Genomic DNA, 23,926 nt, shown 5'->3' with positions numbered 1-23,926 from the left:
AGGGAGGAGGACAGAGGGAGGGAGGGGGGAGAGAGGTGGGAGAGAGAGAGGGAGGGAAGGAGAAAGAGGGAGGGAGGGAGAGAGAGAAGGAGGGAGGGAGGGGGTGGTAGGGAGAGGGAGGGAAAGAGAGAAAGAGGGAGGGAGAAGGAGAGAGGGAGGGAGAAGGAGAGAGGGAGGGGGAGAGAGAGAGGAGAGGATGGAGGGAGGGAGAGAAAGAGGGAGGGAGGGGGAGAGAAGGAGGGAGGGAGGGGGAAGTAGAGGAAAGAGGGAGAGGGAGGGAAAGAGAGAAAGAGGGAGGGAGAAGGAGAGAGGGAGGGGGAGAGAGAGAGGAGAGCGGGAGGGAGGGATTGAAAGAAGGAGGGAGGGGGAGAGAAGGAGGGAGGGAGGGGAGATAGAGGAGAGAGGGGGAGGGAGGGAAAGAGAGAAAGAGGGAGGGAGAGGGTGGGAGAGATGGTGCATAACATCTGCCTACAATTCCCAAATTTTGCTCACAGTCTCCTCTTCTACCCTTTCAATCATAATTCTGCCAAAATTCTTCCCCAGCACACTTAACAAACTAAGATTGACTTTTTTTCATTCAGTTTTTTCTTTGTAGAGGAAATGGTGGTGTTTCAATTATCAGGCACAGTTGCAGCTTTTACAGACCTCTTAAACAAATTGCACCACCTCTGTTTTTCTCCAGTTACGCCGTCTACTCCTGCCACTTTACAAATTTCCTTTCAACGCGTTTGACTTCCGTCTCATCATTTTTTCCCCCTTGAACCCTAGCATTTGCAGTACAGGGAGTCCTCGACTTACAACAGTTCATTTAGGGACCATTTGAAATTACAACGGCACAGAATAAAGCGATTTACGGCCGTTTTTCACACTTACAACCATTTCAGCATCCCTGTGGTCACTTGATCAAAATTCAGAGGCTTGGCAATTGACTCACATTTATGACGGTTGCAGCGTCCCGGGGTTACGTGATCCCCTTTTGTGACCTTCTGACAAGCAAAGTCAACGGGGAAACCAGATTCACTTAACAACCATTTGACTAACTTAACAACTACGGTGGCAATAAAGGTTGTAAAACAGAAGAAAACTCACTTAAGAACTGTTTCACTCAGCATCAGAAATTTTGGGCTCAATTGTGGTCGTAAGTCGAGGACTACCTGCTCCTGGTTGTATTCTCTGTGATACTTTATAGCCGTGATGGCGAACCTATGACATGCGTCCCACAGGTGGCACGTGTAGCCATATCGGTGGGCATGTGAGCTCAGCTCCAGCTGATTTTCGGGCCTTCTGGGCCCACCAGAAGTAGGAAACAGGCTGTTTCCTGCCTCCAGAGGACCTTGAGGGGTGATGGGGAAGGCCCGTTTTTTCTCTCCCCAGCCTCCAGAGCCTTTCTAGGAGTCTGGGGAGGGCAAAAATGGCCTTCCCCACTTCCGGCGGCCCTCCAGAGGCCAGAAACGGCCATTTATGGCCTCCCCAGACTCCTAGAAAGGCTCTGGAGTCTGGGAAGAGCAAACGGGCCTTCCGGTCCCATCGGAAGTTGGCAAACGGGCCGTTTTCAGCCTCCGGAGGGCCTCCGGAGGGGGGTGGGGAAAGCCATTTTCACCCTCCCCAGACTCCTAGAAAGGCTCTGGAGGCTGGGGAGAGCATAAAACAGGCCTACCGTGCCATTGTGTGCCAGGAAGGGGGGGGAGTTGGGGGGGAGTTGCACGCACATGCATGGGGGCAGGGTGCATAGAATTATGGGTGTGGGCACGCGTGCGTGACACCCCCTCCCCCCCACCTCATGGCACATAATGGCAAAAAGGTGAGTCATCACTGCTTTAGAGCTTTTCTTTTTTTCTATTGGCCTTTTCATAATCGGCTTTGGGGGTGTTTTTTTCTCCCCTGCATAAGGGACTTTTCCAATCACTCTTGCCTGTTCATTACATCTCCCCAAAAAACATTAGCTTCAAATCCTGTCTGTTTTTCATTGTTAGCATTTCTGGCGAGTTTCATTATTAGCGCTTCCAGTAGATTTTACTTCAGCTTGTATTGAATTATTTGTTCCTTTTGCAGGCTAAGCTCTTCTCGACAATTGTCTGCAGCACCAGAGCTAAAAGGCATTAATTCTTCTTCTTCTTTCTGATGATCCAGGTTGACAATACATACCTTTCCTTCGGGTGATGTCTCTGCACTTCAATATTTCATCTCAGTTCATCACGGTCTTTCTCCCAGCTAGTAGGTGACTCTTTATTATAGTGGTTAGTTATCACTCTAGTGAATTGCTGAACCTAGTCAGATAAAAATCTCATATCGCTGCAACTTCTACACCTATTTGCATTGCATTGAGGTTACCGTGTTTTCCCGAAAATAAGACCCAACCGGAAAATAAGCCCTAACATGATTTTTCCAGGATGCTCATAATATAAGCCCTACACCAAAAAAAAAATAAGCCTCAGTTAAGATTGTCAGCCAGACGGACACATTTAGTACCGTATTTCCCTGAAAATAAGACCTAACTGGAAAATAAGCCATAATGCGTCTTTGGGAATAAAAATTAATATGACCCGGTCTTATTTTGGGGGAAACATGGTACCTATTGATGTAACCTAAGGCTAATTTATTAGTGACTTGCCTCCAGAAGTTGTGGGTGCTTCAACACTAGACGTTTTTAAGAGACTGCACAGACATTTATCTGAAATGGTACAAGGTTTCCTTCAGGGATTTGGACTAGAAGACCTCTAAGATCCCTTCCAACTCGGTTATTCTCTCTCTTTTGCCTTCAACAAGACATTTTTTTTCAAAGATTTCCTCACGTCTAGCCCTCCAAGTGGTAATCAGCATATCTGAGATTGTTGTTTCTCCCAGCATTTGAATTCCATTTCTTATTTCTTCATATCATTTCTTTTTTTTATTGAAGTTTTACAGAAAGAAAAAGGATTTCCCCCCCAATATTCCCCCCACCCTTTCCCTCCCCTCCCCCCAGACTTCCCAGAGCAAAATACAAGGTATTTCAGTTAACAATCATAAGCTAAATTAACCTATCTATCCTCAGACTACTAAACGCCCCCCCGAAACCTTAACTCCACTATAGATAACATAACACTTCTAATACTTAACGTTCATTCATAAGCTATTTGATATTTTCTTGTCTGATACTTATTTTGAATATAATCAATCCATCTTCTCCATTCCGATACGTATCTTTCTTGTGTATAGTCCTTCAAATACGCTGAGATTTTCGCCATTTCTGCTAAGTTCATTACTTTCAGTATCCACTCTTCAATAGTAGGCAAAAAGTCCTTCTTCCAATATTGCGCTACCAATAGCCTAGCTGCTGATATTAAGTTCAAAATCAATTTAGTCTCTAATACTGTACAATCCGTCGTTATACCCAGTAGAAACAATTGAGGAGTAAATTTCAACCTTTTTTTCAGAATCAATCAATCACCAAATTTTTATCCAAAATGCCTTGATTTTCTTACAGGTCCACCATATATGATAATAGGTTGCATCATATCATATCATTTCTTATTTCTTCCTATTTCGTTTCTTCTTGGGATAGATGCCCCAAGTCTGCCAACTTAGATCTAAGGACAGCTTTTTCTAAGAACAAACATTCTTGAGGGTACACAAGAACAAAACTGAATCAAAAGATGGAGGAAGGAGATTATCGAGCAAGAAATAACCTTAAAGGAGGATACGGTCGAAGGATCCAACTTGAATAGGTTGAGAGTTGGAGAACCACCTAAGTGTAAAACCAATATGCTCAAGTGGAGACTCTTAGTGGATAACAACACACTGTGTGAATGTGAAGAGACACGGAGGCTGGCCCATCTGCTGGTATGTCAGCTACTACCAGAAATATGTACCAATAATGACTTATTTTTGGCCAAAGACAAAGCCAATAAGGTGGCTTCATTCTGGAAGTTTAAAGTTTGATTAACACATGGAAGGAGGAAGAGGAGGAGGAGTAGGAGGAGGAGGAGGAGGAGGAGGAGGAGAAGGAAGAAGGAAGGAGGAGGAGGAGGAGGAGGAGGAGGAGGGGGAGGAGAAGGAGAAGAAGAAGGTATGTTGTAGTCCAGTAGACATTCTCCTTTCATTCCAATTCCTTTCATGTCCATTTCTCTCCACATTCCCTCATGACGCTATCAATAAAGGCTCCTTCTTATATTGAGAATCTCTCATCACTCCTGAATCGCTCATCAATTCTCCCATTCGTTCATTATAAACAATGAAAGAAGTCATTTTTTTTTCTTGTGTATATCTGAATAGACATACGCCTCAAATTATATATTTGAAGCCGTATTTAAGCAGATGCTCACGATATAGTTCTCATTCATTCCAGCATCTCTGAGTGACCTAAGCATTCTTTGCTACACTCTACACACCCATTTAATCATGGTACCTAAGCAAGTAGCTCCCATCTCCAATTATATTAATTCAGAATGCCACTCATTTTTCCGCAAAATTCATTTCTGGCCCTTTTCACAATCACCATTCGCTGGAATGTAACATGCATTTTATTACCAACTTACAGATTCCTATTTTCACAGATACTTGTAATAGTCTGGAGAACACTAATTCATACTTTCTCTGATACGTTTTAGACCTTTCATTTATAACTAAACATACCCCTTCATTTCCCTGCTTATATTCATCCCTTCGTCAAGACTGCTTTCTTTCAGATCTATTACATCTTTTCCCAAGAGAGCTTTTTTCACATTGCAGCTTTCAGCAGTTAGTCTCCCAAGCATAAACCAGCTGGAAATGAAGCTGGCTTAAGAAATCCCTTTATAGATTTTAACCCCTTCCTCTACAGGTAGTCCTCAACTTATAACCGTTCGCTCAGTGACCATTCAAAATTACCACAGCACTGACGAAAGGTATTTATGACCATTGCGGCATCCCCATGGTCCTATGATTTACATTTGGATGCTTGGCCACTGACTCACACTTATGACGGTTGCAGAGTCCCGGGGTCACGTGATCCCCTTCTGTGACCTTCTGACAGGCAAAGTCAACGAGGAAACCAAATTCACTTAACAACCGTGTGACTAAATGAACAACTGCAATGATTCGCTAAACAAACGTGGCAAGGAAAGTCGTAAAAGGGGGCAAAACTCATCTAACACATTTCTCACTCAGCAACATGAGTTGCTGGGCTCAATTGTGGTTTGTAAACTGAGGACTACCTGTAGTTTGGATGCCAGGGTGGGCAGGTGTTCCATCTGGATGTTGGTTGACCCAGCCCTTGATTATCTATGGAGATTTTCAATCGTCCAAGTCATGGTTGTCCCAAAGGTGCTTTCCACCCCCCCACCCCAAAAAGGCAACTGGACTTTGTTTTTCCTTGAAGACGTTTCCCTTCTCATCCAAGAAACTTCTTCAGTTCTGACTGAATGGTGGAGGATGGAAGGATTTATATTCCTTGCAGTCATCCGGTCGTTAGCACTCTTTCTGAGAGTTGCTGAGGCCACTTGGAGCTTTATCTATGCCTTCAGGGTCATTGTAACACACAGTCCTTTTAGCAGCTCCAAAAAGATTCCACACCCGTTTGCACTATTCAGGTGACCCTGAAGGCACAGATAAACCTCCAAGTGGCCTCAGTGACTCTCAGAAAGAGTGCTAACGACCAGATGACTGCAAGGAATATAAATCCTTCCATTCTCCATTATCCTATCAGAGCTGAAGAAGCTTCTTGGATGAGAAGCGAAACATCTTCAAAAGAAAAAACAAGGAAGTCCAGTTGCCTCTTGACAAAAAAACACCTTTGGGACAAGACTTTTGGATGCACAGAGATGGAGGGACACAATGGAAAAATGGATGAAGAAGTTGATAAAATTGGCTGAGATGGTGAAACAAATAATCTTGATAAAAAAAACTTGGTCTAGCTTTATTTCTATGCGGTCTGTTTGCTTGAAACAGAAAGAAAGGAACTTTAATTTTGGGATTTGATGATTAGAATGGCTTATCATTATAGAAATACTGTGTACTATTGAGTTTTTGGAGCCAGAAGTTAATATGTTTTATATTTGAGAAAGAAAGAAAGAAAGAAAGAAAGAAAGAGAGAGAGAGAGAGAGAGAGAGAGAGAGAGAGAGGGAGGGAGGGAGGGAGGGAGGGAGGGAAGGAAGGAAGGAAGGAAGGAAGGAAGGAAGGAAGGAAGGAAGGAAGGAAGGAAGGAAGGAAGGAAAGAAAGAAAGAAAGAAAGAAAGAAAGAAAGAAAGAAAGAAAGAAAGAAAGAAAGACAGACAGGAAGACAGGAAGAAAGGAAGGAAGGAGAGAGAGAGACAGACAGACAGGCGGGAAGAAAGGAAGAAGAGAGAAAAGAAGAAAGAGAAAGGGGGAGAGAGAAAGAAAGACAGACAGACAGACAGGAAGGAAGGAAGGACGGAGAGAGAAGAAAGAAAGAAAGAAAGAAAGAAAGAAAGAGAGAGTGAAAAAGAGAAAGAAAGACAGACAGACAGGAAGGAAGGAGAGAGAGAAAAGAAGAAAGAAAGAAAGAAAGAAAGAAAGAAAGAAAGAAAGAAAGAAAGAAAGAAAGAAAGAAAGAAAGACAGGAGGGAGGAAGGAGAGAGAAAAGAAGAATGAGGGGGGGGAGAGAAAGAAAGACAGACAGGAAGGAAGGAAGGAAGGAAGGAAGGAAGGAAGGAGAGAGAGAGAAAAGAAGAAAGAGAGAGGGGGAGAGAGAAAGAAAGAAAGAAAAAGAAAGACAGGAAGGAAGGAAGGAAGGAAGGAAGGAAGAAAGGAAGAAAGAAAGAAAGAAAGAAAGAAAGAAAGAAAGAAAGAAAGAAAGAAAGAAAGAAAGGATTGATTGTCTGGTCTGTGCTTTGGAATCTTTTGCAATTAAAAACATGTCAGTGGTTCCTGAAAGAGAACTCACTGTCTCCTCTCTCACCTTATCTGGAGGAGGAACACAATAGAAAGCAACCTTCCCCAACCTCTCGCTCTGCTAATGTGTGGCAAACCAATCCTGGGAATCACCGCCCTGCCTCTCTCGTGGGCAGCGGGCCGAGGAATGAGAGCGGATGGTGCCTTCTGCATAATAATTGATTTTGGGGTCCCACCTGCCAACTTGAGGTGAACAGCCTGTGATGGCATGGTCAGATGAGTAGAAGAGCTGGGGGAACATTAAAGACATTCGGACTTGTGGAAATCCTGAATGGACTCCTGGGATTAATTTTGAAAAAAAATCTGGTTGCATCCATTTCCTTGCTAGAGAAAAGGGAATCTAATGTTCCTATTTCAAATGAGACATTTGAAAGGAAGCACATAAACAATTCTCATTCATGTCATCACAATTTGGCAATTGTGTGCCCAAAGATTTAAAAATTTTTTGCTCTTAATAAACCAAGCTGTCATATTTAAAGTCAGTATTGGGAATTCAAAGAAATAAAATAAAATTCAAAAAATACCTTTTTATTTTTCCCCTTGGGAAATTTTTCTCAAGATGTTCTTCTTCTCCAGAATTCCTGAATTTGGCAATCTCCCCCCTCCCAATTTCTGAAGATTGTTCAACTTGTGTCCAACTTTTCCAACTCATCTCATTCACACAACAACTCAACCTTGAATTATAGTTCATAGACTATAGCGGCTGAGTCTGTCCAATAGGCTAAGTTGATACCAAACTAACCAGAATGTCAAATTAGTAAGCAATCTACTCACACCTATGTTGCCCACCCACAGAAGTCAATTGCTTCTCAGGTTCCCACGACCTGCTAGTCTAGGCCAGGTTGCCTTGGGTTGTTTGCAGTTCTGCATGTTGTGTGAATCCAGCTTTGTCTCAATAGGTTGTGGGAACCTGGCCATTATATTAAGTCATAATATATGTCTGTAGGATGCAATTCTGTTCTTAAGTTGCAGTTGGTGTTAAGCAAATTGTATGAATCAGCCATTTCCTTCCCCATAAAGAGAGAAAACAAACATCACCCATATATTAAAGGTAATGGTCCCCCCCCCCGCACATATGTGCTAGTCATTTCATCTCTAGGGGGTAGTGCTCAACTCAACACAAAAGAGCCTTGGTGGCGCAGCAGACTAAAGCACTGTTAAGTAACACCAGCTGCCTGCAATTACTGCAAGTTCAAATCTCACCAGGCTCAAGGTTGACTCAGCCTTCCATCCTTCCGAGGTAGGTAAAATGAGGACCCGGTTTGTGGGGGCAATAAGCTGACTTTGTATAAAATAGAGAACACCGCTTAGTGGGGGGCCAAAAAGCCCTACTAAGCAGGTATATACAAAAGTATGAAGGCTATTGCTTAACGCATCGTAAGCCGCCCTGAGTCTCCGGAAAAGGGCGGCATATAAATCGAACCAATAAATAAATAAATAAATAAATAAACTCTGTTTCAAAGCCGAAGTGCCAGTGCTGTCTGAAGATGTCTCCGTGGTCATGTGGCCGGCATGACTCAACGCTGAAAGTGCACGGAACGCTGTTCCCTTCCCACCAAAGGTGGTCCCTATTTTTTCTACTTGCATTTTTTATGTGCTTTCAAACTGCTAGGTTGGCAGAAGCTGGGACAAGTAACAGGAGCTCACCCCGTTATGCGGCACTAGGGATTCGAACCGCCAAACTGCCGACTTTTTGATTGACAAGCTCAGTGTCTTAGCCACTGAGCCAACCATGTCCCTTAGCCCTGAGCCACCCATATATTGCACCTGTACAACTGAATCCTTGGTGCAGAATCAGGACTCACCATTTTCTCATTTCTAGCCTATTGCTGTAACCACATGCTAAGTGGATCTAGGACAACTCACCATGGCCAACTCAACATGGCCTGTTGTGGCCCCGCCCTCTGAGCCTGTCCCATCGGAGGAAGAAAGCTCCGAGCATGAGGAAGAGGAGTCAGCCAGGCCTCCCTCTCCAGGCCCCTCCCCTCGGGCATTGTCTCAAGTGCCGGCCGAGGGAGAGGAGACAGCTGATTCGAATCAAAGTGATAATGAAACATCATTCCTGGACGCACGCCTCCGAAGGCGTGATAAACGTTTGCAGCAGCTTGGGAGGCGTGCTAGGGATTAGAACTGAGTCACTGGACCACACCCCAGAGACTATATAATAGAGGGTAGTGGTCAAAGGATCCTTGTGACGAACAAAGCAAAACCTTGGACAGTCACTAAAGCCTCGTCCGGAACTGCTGGGAGGAATATTATTTCTGTTTGGACTTTCTTGAACGTTCGTATCTTATCTGTCTGTTTGTGAAAATAAAGTCCCTTGGCAGACGGTGTGTCTATCGCTGCCAAGAGGGAGATAAGAACTGGGTGCGTTCCAAAGTGTTTCCTTAACCCTCAGCTGGATGTGTGGTGTGTGTGTGGGGATGGGGACAGATCAATGGCCAACTCTTTATGGGACAACTTTATGGTCAACTTGCTACAGGACAAGAGTTACCCTAATATTGAGGAAATGGTGGAACAGAATCATTAAAGCAGAGTTTCTCAACCTTGGCAGTTTGAAGACGTGTGGACTTCAACTCCCAGAATTCCCCAGCCAGCGTTGCTGGCTGGGGAATTCTGGAAGTTGAAGTCCACACGTCTTCAAACTGCCAAGGTTGAGAAACTCTGCATTAAAGAAAGGACGCCAAAGGAGGGACAAAATGAAATGTGAATGGCAAAAATTAAAATTATTTTTAAAATTATTTTAAATTATTAAATTGAACTGTTGAATTGTTCCACAGCAAGTTGGCCATGAGTTGGTTCTGGCAAGTTGGCTGCGGCGAGTTGTCCTAGACCTGCTTAGCATGTGGTTGCAACAACAGGCTAGAAATGAGAAAACGAGTTGTCCATAGTGAGTTAGCCGTGACGAGTTGGCCATAGCAAGCTGTCCCATTCTGGGTTAAGCCACAAAAAAGCTAACTACAATCAACACGATCTAGAATTCAACAACTTCAGCCATTACAGGGCAAACCTAACTTAAGGATTGGTGCTAGAAGGAATGGCTTATTTGTCCTCCTTTCTCCTTCTATGTCATGCTTCTTTGGAACAATCTAATCCAAACCAATCTCTCTCTCCGACTAACTCAGATAAACCCAAACTCTGCTTGTGTACATACAGACATGCATCTCTGAGAAAGCAGAACAAACAAACAGCCTCACAAACAGGCTGAAGAACAGTTTTTATCCGTGGGCTCTCAAGACTCCTGAATGAAAAATAACTCTACAACAACATAGTTGTAGAGATTGACTTGTGGGGCCAACGCAACGTGCATTAAGTTCACATGGAGCAATAGAACCAGTCGTGGGATTCAGCCGGTTCGCACCACTTCAGGAGAACCGGTTGTGAACTTTCTGAGCAGTTTGACAAACTGGTTGTTGGAAGAAATCATTAGGGCAGAGAACCGGTTGTTAAATTACTTGAATCCCACCACTGATAGGACTGAGTGTTTGTTAATAGGATTCACTGAGCTTGGGATTTTCTTTTTGTCTTTCACTGTGAGTTGCATTGTGCTGGGGAGGAGGTGCACGAAGGGAGGCTCAGCCAATCTCATAGTGCACATGCTGTACTCTGACAATAAAGGTTTGAATTTGAATTTGAACAATGGATTTCTTAAGAAATCCCCACTTAAGAAAAAGAAGGAAAAAAAGCCCTCAAAATATTATCCTTTCCCATCCTGAGACCCTTGTAGGGTGGAAAATCCTGGGAATTGCATCCCTAAGACCTTTTGGAATCCCCTTTCAAAGAGCTAAAGGAAGCAGAATAAAGAGAAGGAAAAGGAGAAAGGCCAGCAGGAGGATTTGGCACTTGTACAGCAGCTTTTCTGGGAAAGGGTGGGGAATACGCAGCTTCATTATTATGCTGGAATTGTTAGACCAGACCAGACCACCGTTCGTTCTGCATCACATCCCGGGCTGTTCGGTTACGGCTCCACTTAATTCAGTGGGAGGTTATTGTCCTTTCTGTAACCTCCATTATGCACTCAGCATCATTCATACTTTACCATTCCATAATAATAATTAAAAAAAAGGAGGAGGAGAAGTGTATATTGATTAAAAATAAACAGATAACTACTGACACACTGTGCATCCAGCATTGAGTCAAAAAAAACATTCCTAGGAAGACATGAGTTTCATCATAAAGGGAACTGAGAAAAAAGAAAGAAAGAAAGAAAGAAAGAAAGAAAGAAAGAAAGAAAGAAAGAAAGAAAGAAAGACAGAGAAGAGAGAGAGGAAGGAAGGAAGCAAGGAAGAAAGAAAGACAGACAGGGAGGAGAGAAAGAAAGGAAGAAAGAGAGAAAGAAAGAAAGAAAGAAAGAAAGAAAGAAAGAAAGAAAGAAAGAAAGAAAGAAAGGGAGGAGAGAGAGGAAGGAAGGAAGGAAGAAAAAAGAAAGAAAGAAAGACAGGGAGGAGAGAGAGGAAGGAAGGAAGGAAGGAAGGAAAAAAGACAGACAGACAGAGAGAGAGAGGAGAGAGAGAAAGGAAGGAAGGAAGGAGAAAGAAAGAAAGACAGGGAGGAAAGAGAAAGAGAAAGAAAGAAATGAAAAAGAAAAAATGAAGAAAAACAGGGAGGAGGCAGAGAAAGGAAGGAAGGAAGGAAGGAAGGAAGAAAGAAAGAGAGGTAGGGAGGAGAGAGAAGAAGAAGGAAGGAAGGAAGAAAGAAAGAAAGACAGGGAGGAGAGAGAAAGAAAGAAAGAAAGAAAGAAAGAAAGAAAGAAAGAAAGAAAGAAAGAAAGAAAGAAAGAAAGAAAGAAAGAAAGACAGGGAGGAGAGAGAAAGGAAGAAAGAGGAAGGAAGGGAGGGAGGGAGGAAGGAAGGAAAGAAGGAAGGAGAAAGGAGAGAGGAGAGGGAGGAAAGGGAAGGGGAAGGAAAATGGGGAGGAGAGAAGGGTCAAAGGTGACATCCTTAGTTCTCCTTCATTGGCTTAGGAAAAGGAGGCACAAATTCTGCATCCTGCGATTTCCTGCCTTTAAAAGGTAACATTCAGTGATCAGTTTTGCAGAGGTTCTTTCTAGGAAAACAGTTCCCAGGGTGTTCTCTGATTCACAAGAATCCCCCAAAGCTTTTCATACAGAAAGATGCCCCTAGACCAGAAGTTGAGAAGTCTGCAAGGATGCCACAAACCGTGTCTTGATTTTCACTTCCAGCCTTCAGATCGATCGTCTCTTCTTCTAGGTTTCTCCTTTCGTGCCAGTGGGTAGTATCAGAGGTCCGTGAACAACCTTTCTCTTTCTTAATCTTTTGGAAAACCCAATTAAGATAACTGCTACCAATGGCCATAGTGAAAAGCAAGCAACTTTTTGCAAAGCTCTCACTTTTCTTTGCTGCAGAAGCCAACCCACTTCGGGGTGGATGGTTTGTCTCCCTTGCATTGAGCTCAGCTAACTGGTGGTGTCTTCATGTGGTGGTTGTTGTTAGTTGCAAACTTGTGTCCGACCCATCACAACCCCATGGACAACGTTCCTCCAGACCTTCCTGTCCTCCACCATCCTCTGGAGTCCATTTAAGCTCATGCCGACTGCTTCAGTGACTCCATCCAGCTACCTCATTCTCTGCCGTCCCGTTCTTCTTTTGCCCTCAATCGTTCCCAACATTAGGCTCTTCTCCAATGAGTCCTTCCTTCTCATTAGGTGGCCAAAGTATTTGAGTTTCCTCTTCAGGATCTGGCCTTCTAAAGAGCAGTCAGGGTTGATCTCCTCTAGGACTGACCGGTTGGATCGCCTTGCAGTCCAAGGGACTCGCAGGAGTCTCCTCCAGCACCAGAGTCTTCATGTGGGCATCTACATAATTTTTCTTGGCAACAAGATGGAAGTGTATTACAATTGGGTGAGATTACAGTCCTGGGATTTCCCAGCAATCTCTCATTCAACTACAGTCTTGATCCAACCCAACCTAGCTCTTTCTGAAATTAACCATGGTGAACAAGGTATTGTTGCTTGCTGTAGACTATCGGTGTCCAGTCTTGGCAACTTTACGTTTTATAGACTTTAACTCTCAGGGAATTCTGGGAGTTAAAGTCCACAAGTCTCCTCTCATTCTCTCTCTCTCATTCTCTCTCTCTCTCATTCCCTCTCTCTCTCTCTCTCCCTCATTCCCCCCTCTCTCTCCCTCATTCCCTCTCTCTCATTCTCTCTCCTCTCATTCTCTCTCTCATTCTTTCTCTCTCATTCTCTCTCTCTCATTCTCTCTCTCATTCCCTCTCTCTCTCTCTCTCTCCCTCCCTCATTCCCCCCTCTCTCTCCCTCATTCCCTCTCTCTCATTCTCTCTCCTCTCATTCTCTCTCTCATTCTTTCTCTCTCATTCTCTCTCTCTCATTCTCTCTCTCATTCCCTCTCTCTCTCATTCTCTCTCTCTCTCATTCCCCCCCCGTCTCTCTCCCTCATTCCCTCTCTCTCATTCTCTCTCCTCTCATTCTCTCTCTCATTCTCTCTCTCTCATTCTCATTCTTTCATTCTCTCTCATTCTCTCTCTCTCTCATTCTCTCTCATTCCCTCTCTCTCTCTCCCTCATTCCGCCCTCTCTCTCGCTCATTCCTTCTCTCTCATTCTCTCTCATTCTTTCTCCTCTCATTCTCTCTCTCATTCTCTCTCTCTCATTCTCTCTCTCTCTCTCTCATTCCCCCTCTCTCTCTCTCTCCCTCATTCCCTCTCTCATTCTCTCTCATTCTTTCTCCTCTCATTCTCTCTCTCATTCTCTCTCTCTCATTCTCATTCTTTCATTCTCTCTCTCTCTCTCACTCTCATACACACACTTTCTCTCTCTCCCCCTCCACCTTTCTTTCTCTCTCACCCCCTTCAAATGCAACGGCACACACATCACTTTTCAATCTACACCCTCCTTTGAGTTTTGAATAGCCATTGGACAAACTCCCAAACATACTGGGGTCAGGTTAAGAATGTGGGTTTAACTCCATTTAAATTAAATTAAAGCCATTTGCAATACATTACAAGCAGTTCATGGTTGCTCCCCACGAATCTGACAATCCCTTCCCCTTTCTGTCACGTTAAACGTTACAATTTAGTGACCGTTCTATTTGGAAGGGGCTCTGAAAGCTACATTAAAGCTTTCAGGGGGCATCTGTGATTTGAGTTCTTGAGTGTATCCCCATAATACAGCGCATTATTCTGCAGAAAAAAAGAGAGGCGCTTGCCTTGAAAATGTAAACATAAAAGGAAATCCACAGGATTGGAAAAAAAGCAGAGGTGAAGCCATACACTGAACCACATTCAAATCATAGTTATATACTTAGATACGCATTACGCTTTTCCCTTTTGAAGTAAATCGTGTTATGCAGAGGCTAGAAGACAAGCGAGGAGAAGCAAGCCAAAGAAAAAAGGGATAAGAAAGGGAAATCAAACCAAATCAGATTTATATCAAGCCCATTCATTAAATCTCTCCAGTTCTTTCATCTCTGCAAACACATCCTTGTTTCTATCACGTTTATCCACCACTTCATACACTGACTTTTTTTTTTTTAATCCTCTCACTTTATTTTTAGGATTGGATTAGAATACCAAATACAGAAGAATAGAGTTGGAAGGGGCCTTGGAGGCTTTTCTAGTCTAGTGTTTCAAACAGGAAATATGATACCATTCCGGACAAGTGGCTCTCCGGTCTCTTCTTAAAAACCTCCAGAGATGGAGCAGCCACAATTTCAGGTGGCAAGCTGTTCCACTGGTTAATTGTTCTCACTGTCAGAAAATTTCTCCTTGATTCTGGGTTGGATCTCTCTTTCACAAGCTTCCACCTGTTACTCCTTGTCCTGCCCTCAGATCCTTTGCAGAATAAGTCAACCCCTTCGTGTAATTACATATTTACATTATATACATTATATACATTATATACATATCGAATACATTCGAATCTACCATTATTGAAAATAGACGTAACCTTACAATCTCATTCTATTATTCCACCATTTGTACCACCTTTCCCATACTGCATTGAATTTTGAGTTCGCATCACTGTTAAGATCACTCGTAATTACACGACACCTCAGATGTTAACAGAGATTTGATGTTTTTTAAAATTTTAAAACCAATAAAGTATATTTTTTTAAAAAAAAAGTCAACCCCTTCTTCTCTGTGACAGTCTCTGAAATCCAACCCTGATTTTCTGTTTTCCTCCTTTCTCAACCCAGTTCTTCCCTCATATATTGATCTGGCAATTTGATCTTCCTTCCTTTCTTCCTTCCTTCCTTCCTCCCTCCCTCTCTCCTTCCTTCCTTTGACCAAAGTTGCGCACTTTTGTAGAGTAACTAGTATAAGATCCACTTTTAAGCATCACCCAATTTTTCTTTACCTTTTCTCTTCTTGTCATGGGTATCTGCAAATGTGTATGTGTGTCAATGTATCAAGATGGCGTCTATTTACATCGCAATGTATGTATGTATCTATCTATTATCTATATCTATCATCTATCAATCATCTATCTATCTATCTATCTATCTATCCATCCATCCATTCATCTATTCATCCATCCATTCATCCATCCATCATATATATCCATCATGTATTTCGCTGTGCCCTCAAGACCCTGCTGTTCCGCCAGGCCGGGCTATCAATGTAATGGTTTTAAATTGGGTGTTTTAAATTTTTGGGGTTTTAAATCTGAGCCGACGTTATTTAATAATTTTAATTATTTTTAATTGATGTCTGTCTTTGTGCTTTTAATAGGCTGTACACCGCCCTGAGTCCTTCGGGAGAAGGGCAGTATAGAAATAAAATTATTTATTTATTTATACATCTCTAGCTCTATCTATCTATCTATCTATCTATCTATCTATCTATCTATCTATCTATCTTTCATCACAGGGTTGTAGCAGCCATCACGACTGTTTTAACCCCCTCCTTATGGATATCTCTGCTCCTCCTTTTATTTCATTTTATTCTTTTATTAGATTCTTTCTTAAATATCCTGTTCCAATTGAATATTAAATTAACATTATAAACACAAGATGAAAGTTACACCTTCTCAGGTAGAAATGGGCATGTTCGCTGCCAAGAGTCACTTGTTTGAGATGGGCAACTATAGAAATTGAATGAATGAACAATTAAATAAGTTAACCTCGAAAGACATTCTGATCCAATTTCAAGTCTAATTCGTCTTACCTGTTGGATTCACATCGGCTTGACTTAATGGGCCGTACACTCATTCCACCCCTTTTGTTCCATTAAAAAGTAGATTGAAACGAGAGTGGAGAGGTTTTTTTTAAAAGAAACTAAACAATGGAAAAAAAGGTGAATTGCTCTGGATGCAAAGAGAAATTCATCCCAAACAAATAAGAAACCACATGGAAGCCAATGTCACATGTAGAAATACTTGGGGGGTAAAAGCCAAGTCGGATACTATAAATTCAGTTTTCCAGAACAGAGAAAGGGGGAAAAATACAGAGGAAAACAGTATGCGTGTAAGATATCAGAAACATATAATGGGATGGTAATAATTAAGATGTTCACCACAAGCCTCAAACTGAGCAATTTTCTTCTGAATAGTCTGGATTCTGTGCCCAATTTTTATGTGTTTCTTAAATATATGGAGCTCTCCAATTATTTTGCTTCTCTTTTTTTCACACCAAGATCTTCTCCAGCAATCTCTGCTGACAATCAAAAGCAGAGATTTATTTATGTATTAGAATTTGTCAAACAAAAACGAGAAAAAAGAATAAAAGAACAAAAATACAACGATAGGGACGATAGGCACGTTGGTGCACTTACGCACGCCCCCTCTACTAACCACTTAAGTATGAGGTAAGGTCCAGGGAAGTCAATTTGTGACTGAAACTGTGAAAATTTGTAGCTGAGACAACTGACTCAGGGAGGGCGTTCCAGACTTTGACAACTCTATTACAGAAATCATATTTTTTTACAGTCAAGTTAAGAACGATTTACATTCAGTTTAAAGCGGTTGTCGCACGCGTATTATTACGATTAAAACTAAAAAAAGTCATTTACAGGCAAAACATTGCTACGTATAATTTTGTATGAAATACCTAGGTCTGACCACAAGCGACACACTTCTAAGTTATCCAAACCGAGAATTTCGAGCCTAGTAGCATAAGGAATTCTATTGTGTACCGAAGAGTGCAAGTCTTTTCTTGTGAAGCGACTCAGTGGCTAAGACGCTGAGCTCGTTGATCAGAAAAGTCGGCAGTTCAGCGGTTCGAATCCCTAGTATAGGTTTCCCGCATGAGCAGGGGGTTGGGCTAGATGACCTCCAAGATCCCTTCCAATTCTGTTACTGTTACATGTACTTCTGAACCAGGGGTGAAATCCAACAGGTTCTGACAGGTTCTGGAGAACCGGTAGCGGAAATTTTGAGCAGTTCGGAGAACCGGCAAATACCACCTCTGGCTGGCCCCAGAGTGGGGTGGGAATGGGGATTTTGCAATATCCTTCCCCCAGGAGTGGGGAGGGAATGGGGATTTTGCAGGATCCTTCCCCTGCCACGCCCACCAAGCCATGCCCACCAAGCCACACCATACCCACCAAGCTATGCCCACAGAACCAGTAATAAAAAAAAAATTTGGATTTCACCAATGTTCTGAACTCGCTTGATTGTACTGATGTCAGATTATATGGTGGGGATTCCAAACAGCTGAAAAATAGATTGGTCTAGCGTAAGTTTTATAAGCTCTAATTAGCAGTACAATGTTTCGGGGGGGGGGATGTTTTCCAACCTTTTGAGATGGGAACAATACAAACACTCCAGAGAGTTTAATGAGTAACATAAAGGGGGAAAATTATTTGGTTTATTATTATTGGTAAATATAACTAATTGACTTGTAGGAAATTGGATTGCATGGAAATAATTGGAAGATTTATGTTCATATTGATCAATATACAAAAAAAGAAAAGGATAGTTATATAACTAATTGATTTATACTAAAATGTTGGATTTATATTAAACAACTGTAATGTTACATAACTAACTAATGTAAGAATAGATATAAAAACAGATGACAATGGGAAGGGGTATAATATAGATAGAAGGGAAAAATCGAATTTGATTAGGATTAAGATTAGAAATGGGAATGAAGGGTAATATTGTTTTTTAAAAAAAAAATAGACAAGGAATACTTATGGCAAAAAAGAAATATAGAAATTGTAAACTGAATTGAAATGACTAAATATTGTTTAAATTTGTGAACTGGCCAAATACTCTGTTCAAAGAAAATACATTGTATGTTTGTATGTGTGTTTGTTTAAAAAAATTTAAAAAACTTTTATTAAAAAAAAATACAAATACTCCAGCAAATGTCTTTAAGGACATTTAACGTTTTATAGAAAGCATCATGAACCCTGTCAGACAGCGATAAAAAACAGAAAACCCTGTTCAGTTTTGAGCCTAATGAGATTATTCTATTTTAATGACCAGAGGCAGTCTACAGACAGGCGGCCAAGGGTTACAGCTTCCTGTACAGATAGTCCTTGACTTACAACAATTCATTGAGTGACCGTTCAAAGCAGTGGTGGGTTCCTCCCGGTTCGGCCCGGTTCGGCCGAGCCGGTAGCGGTGACAATATGATCGAACCGGTTCTCTTTGTTTGGGAGCTGGGCCCTCCCGCCCCCCACCCCCGCATTATTCTTACCTTTTATTTGGCCCCGCCCCCAATCTATTCATTGCCTCCCGAGTCCCAGCTGATCGGCTAGAAGGAAAAAACCTGTTTAAACTCTTGCCGCAGGGCTTCAAAGGGCCGCCCTACAGCTGATCAGTGTGGTGGTAGACCGGTGCGCTTGAAAAACAAATGGGTAATTGATATTTTCATAAAGAAGAAAACTTGGATATGTACAAATGCCTAAATAAGTAAATATGTAAAATAGATATGTATAGATAAAAATAAACGAAATAGAAAACAACCACCGATGCAACAGCTTTTAGAAGTCAGTCAGTGGACTGAGTTAGTGTTGGTTTGTTTTTTCTTTTGTATTGTTTTAATGTATCCATGTTTGTATGTATTTTTGTTTTGTGTTCTTGTTTAACTTATAAAACCTTAATAATTTTTTTTTAAAAAAAAATTAAAAAAAAGAAAAACAAATGGGTAGACCAGTGCCTCCAAGAACAAATGGGTAGACCGGTACAGCTCTGCAAGCAGTTAAAAGCTTGGTAGACCAGTACCTCTGCTAAATCCTAAAGAATTGTCACATGACCATCAAACCACGCCCACAAAATAAGCCACACCCTCAGAACTGGTAGTAAAAAATTTTAGAACCCACCCCTGGTTCAAAGCAATGGTGGGTTGCTCCCAGTCCGGTCTGGTTCGTAGTAACAGCAGTGGGAGGCTCCGCCCACCCACCCGGATGTCATCATAAACGATCTGCACATGTGCAGAAGCATGCATGCTTCCGTTGCAAACCGGTAGCGGATGTAAGTAGAACCCACCCCTGGTTCAAAGTTACGACACTGACAAAAGTGCCTTAGGACTGTTCTGAGTGTGTGTTTGTGTGGGTGGGAGGGTAGGTAGGTGAGTGGGATTTCCAGGCTCTACTGTTGCTCCCATCCTGCTTATTCCCCTCTTTGTTCTATCTGCTCACCTATGACAATGAAGCAATTGGTTGCCAAAGATAAAGTGATCTCGAGAAGAACAGCAGTTGACTTCTGCCACGATCACCTTCAAAAATTCTGGAGAAGACCCCTCCCCTTCCTGAACTGTCCAAACCGAGCTCCACCTTTCAAAGTCCTCCTTCAATCTCCAGGGTTAGCTCTCCCTGGTTCATTCCAATGAACCAAACCAGGGGTGAAATTCAGCAGGTTCTGACAGGTTCTGGAGAACCCGTAGCGGAAATTTTGAGCAGTTCGGAGAACTGGCAAATACCACCTCTGGCTGGCCCCAGAGTGGGGTGGGAATGGAGATTTTGCAATATCCTTCCCCTGCCATGCCCACCAAACAGAGGTGGGTTTCAGCAGGTTCTGACCAGTTCTGGAGAACCAAGTAGTTGAGTAGTTCGGAGAACTGGTAGTAAAAATTCTGACTGGCCCCACCCCATCTATTCTCTGCCTCCCAAGGCCCAGCTGATCGGGAGGAAATGGGGATTTTACAGTATCTTTCCCCTGGAGTGGGGTGGGAATGGAGATTTTTTTTTTATTTGATTTATATGCCGCCCTTCTCCGGAGACTCAGGGAGGCTTACAATGCGCTAAGCAATAGCCTTCATCCTTTTGTATATTTATACAAAGTCATCTTATTGCCCCCACAAACTGGGTCCTCAATTTACCTACCTTAGAAAGGATGGAAGGCTGAGTCAACCTTGAGCCTGGCGAGATTCAAACCTGCAGTAATTGCAGGCAGCTGGTCTTAATAACAGGGTGCTTTAGACCACTGTACTACCAAGGCTCTTTTATAGTATCCTTCCCCTGCCACGCCCACCAAGGCACGCCATGCCTATCAAGCCATGCCCACAGAACCGGTAGTAAAAAAAAATTGAAACTTACCACTGCCACCAAGCCAAGCCCACCAAGCCACACCATGCCCACCAAGCCACGCCCACAGAACCAGTAGTAAAAAAAATTGAATTCCACCACCGAACCAAACTGATGATAGGCAACCAGGACCCAGAATGCTGTTACGTTTCAAAAACTGGTAAAGGTGTTTGCAGGAATCGAGTTAGAAAAATCAAGATGGCGGCCACAACCCTGGGACAGAAAGGCCGCCCCCTTCTTACATGTGCCTAAATTCCTTTTTCTAATAGGAAACAGTCCGCCAGCAATACAAAATACACTTTCTTCTTTCTCCATCTTCCTCACACAGAAGAATGGAACAGAAGTCACCTTCAGAAGTTGTGGGAGCTTCATCACTGGAAGCTTTCAAGAAGAGACTGGACTGCCATCTGTCAGAAATGGTGTAGGGTCTCCAGCTTGGGCGGGGGGTTGGACTAGATGACCTACACGGTCCCTCTGTTGATCTGTATAACTGAACTGCAAAAGCTGGTGTCTCTCTGGGCTGCATCAGCATACATTCAACCTCGTTATTCAATTAACCCATGTCCTGGGTTCACACAAGACGCCAAGCCATCATCGCCTAAAGAGATTTAATTTGCAGAGTAGACTAAACCACAAACCATGACATGTTCACCTTTGCTAAGGAGTGTCAATCAACATGAAATAATAAAACTTTCATGCCCTGGTTGTCACAATGTAAAAAAAAAAAAAAAGATGTTGAGACTCTAGAAAAAGTGCAGAGAAGAGCAACAAAGATGATAAGGGGACTGGAGGCTATAAAGCATATAAAGAATGGTTGCAGGAATTGGATAGGTCTAATTTAAAGAAAAGAAGGACTACGATAGCAGTCTTCCAAGATCTAAGGCAGTGTTTCTCAACCTTGGAAGCTTGAAGATGGGTGGACTTCAACTCCCAGAATCCCCCAGCCAGGATTCTGGGAGTTGAAGTCCACCCATCTTCAAGCTACCAAGGTTGAGAAACACTGATCTCAGGGGCACAAAGAAGAGGGAGTCAAGCTAATCTCCAAAGCATCTGAAGGTCGGGCAAGAAGCAACGGATGGAAACTAATCAAGGAGAGAAGCAACTTAGAACTAAGGAGAAATTTCTAGACAGTGAGAACAATTAATCCGTGGAACAACTTGCCTCCAGAAGTTGTGAATTTTCCAACACTGGAAGTTTTTAAGAAGAGATTGGATAACCATTTGTCTGAAGTGGTGTAGGGTTTCCTGCCTAAGCAGGGGGTTAGACTAGAAGACCTCCAAGCTTCCTTCTAACTCTGTTATTCTGTTGTTCTAGTTAAGGGAGTGGTGGAAACTCCAACCCGAGACAGCGACTTCCCCCCCCCCCCAGTCCCAAATCTGATTTGATCCAGCAATGCTTCTGTTTGGTTTTTCCAGAGCTGCGAATGCTTTGGATATTATCCGACACCCTTGAAGCTTTTTTTTCTTTCATTGAATTGCTCTGCTAGGCCACAAGTGACCCCTCCTCATCTCTACCTCCATCTTCATTGATCCCAAGAAGTGCCTTGTCCAAACAAGACTGACTAAAGAACCACTTGAATGGTGATCTTTCTAACTCTTCCAGGATCCTGCTGAGAAGTAATTATTATTATTATTATTATTTTTGGTATTCGTGATTCAGTCCCTGCCGTTGCGAATAGTCATTAATAAGCCCACCAGCCTTCCTCAATGGGTTGGACTCCAAACTCTATTGTCCACAGCCCTGCCTTGGACATGAGTTACTGATTTTTCCTTCTAAGGTAGGGTTGCCAATCAAACTAAGGCAGGGTTGATTTAACTGTGGCGTTAAATCCACAGCGGGGTGGAATCCCACCCAAATTAAAGCCAGGAAATCAAAATAAGCCATGCAAAGCCCTTCCATGCTAAATTCTGTTGTGGAAGTGAGGCGTCTTGGGAGGGGGTGTGTACATAGAGAGGTCTGCACAATCCACGGAACAATGAACTCATCAAACCGGCGTTAACTCATCACGTTAAACCACCAAACAAGTCGCCACCGTTCAAACGAACCGGACTTAGCCCGTTCTACGAATGCACGGAACCGGCTCGATTCGGGGCGCTCGGACAGGGTCTTCCCTGGGCTAAGACTGGGGTCTTTTCCAAACTCCTCCCAGGGGCTTGTCAGCTATCCACACACACCCCTTCCTCACTTTAGGGGTTCTAAGCGCGCGGGTTGCCAAGGCAACTCAAAGTGGGGTTTTCGGGGATGGGGAGGTGGAGGGTGGGGAGGTGGGCTAATCGGTCTGGGCCGGCAAAGTCCCGGAATGGTGCCGCACCGGCTAGAAAAAGCTGCGCTCTGCACCTGCTCAGGTGAAAACCTGTCGCGGTTCCCTGGCCGGCAGTGGAAGCCAATGCTAAGGCGCGGAACCCCTTCCCCAGCTAGCCTGGGAAGTGGGGTGCGGAGCGCTAGGACAAGAAAGAGGGGTGAGGAGGCAGAGAGGTACCCCCAACCGTCCAGGCGAAATTTATCCCTAATAATCGGAATTGAGGAGCGCTCTGGGCGCGGTGCTTTCCTCCACGCCCCCTTCGCCCCTTCCAAACCTTCCCCGGCTCGGCTAGCCCCCCATCCCCACCCCCAAACCGATTCTTCACTCACGAAATGGGGAGGGGGGTTTAAAAAGAAAGCATCCCCCCCCTCCTCCCAGCCACCCCGCAAGCTCCGTTTCTCCCTTCCTTCTCCAGCCGACGAGGCAGAAAGAGGCTGCGCTGGAAACAAAGAAAACTCCGGCGCCCCCTCCCAGCCCTTCCCCGAAGTCCTCTTGGCACCCCTTTCTTCCAGCAGCCCGTCTTTTGTCTCTTCCCCACCCACCCCCACCGCTCCCCTTGCTGTCTAGGCAAGCAAAGCCGACCCCCTTGCCCCCACCTGTCTGACTCACCTCCCTGCCCCCCCCAGCCCCGTTTATCAGTTTTCCCACTCTCGGCCCCCCCCCCCCCCCACAACCATCCCGCCCCTTCTGGGTTTTCTCCTGCCTCCAAACTGTTCTTAAGCAGCCCCAACAGAAGAGAGACCCCCCTGGCCTGGCTGGTGGGTGGGTGGGCGGGGAGGATGGGGAGGGGTGGTAGTAGGTAGGGGTGGGTGGGGGAGATGGGGGCTTGCCCCCTCTCGCGCGCCACTTCTTGTACCCGATTTCCAGTTCTATCTCGGCGATGTCCGCGAAAAGCAGGATTCCCACGAGCAGGGTGAGCAGCGCCAGGGTCCAGCTCCGGCAGGGCAGCGGCATGGTTCCGGGGCCAGCCCGGCCGCCACAAGATCCGAGTGGCGGCTGGAGGAAGAGGAGGAGGAGGAGGAGAGGGAGAGGAGGAGGTGGTAGAAGAGGAGGAGGAGAGGAGGTGGAGGAGGCTGAACTGCAGAAAACGGTGTGTTGGGGTGTGGGTATAGGATGGGGGGGGAGCGAAGAAGGGGGGGCGGGCTCCTCTTGATCCTGAAACGCCCCCTCTCCGCTCCCGATCCTGAAGGAAGCGGTCCCGAAGCCCGGGAGTTGGGAAACTGCCTTGAACGCACAAACGGGAGGCTGGGTGGCTGCTTGCAGAGGGTCCCTCTTTCTGCAGCCGCCTTTCCCAACACACAC

General features: G+C 44.0%; 1 protein-coding gene across 2 annotated transcripts in view; it reads right to left on the bottom strand.

The window, feature by feature from the left end:
- Positions 1–23,578, bottom strand: part of ST8SIA2 (ST8 alpha-N-acetyl-neuraminide alpha-2,8-sialyltransferase 2) — a 45,861-nt gene extending 22,283 nt beyond the window's left edge. For both annotated transcript variants that reach the window (XM_070953593.1, XM_070953594.1), the window contains exon 1: positions 23,481–23,578. In XM_070953593.1, coding sequence (XP_070809694.1) covers positions 23,481–23,578 — 98 coding nt within the window. The remainder of the gene's footprint in view (positions 1–23,480) is intronic.
- Positions 23,579–23,926: the final 348 nt, after the last annotated feature.

This window comes from Pituophis catenifer, unplaced genomic scaffold (genome assembly GCF_029215685.1).
Source record: "Pituophis catenifer annectens isolate HBS135680 unplaced genomic scaffold, rPitCat1.0.hap2 SCAF_14, whole genome shotgun sequence".
Classification (NCBI taxonomy): domain Eukaryota; kingdom Metazoa; phylum Chordata; class Lepidosauria; order Squamata; family Colubridae; genus Pituophis; species Pituophis catenifer.
The sequence above is the reverse complement of the archived record's forward strand: the minus strand, read 5'-3'. Positions and strand labels throughout refer to the sequence as shown.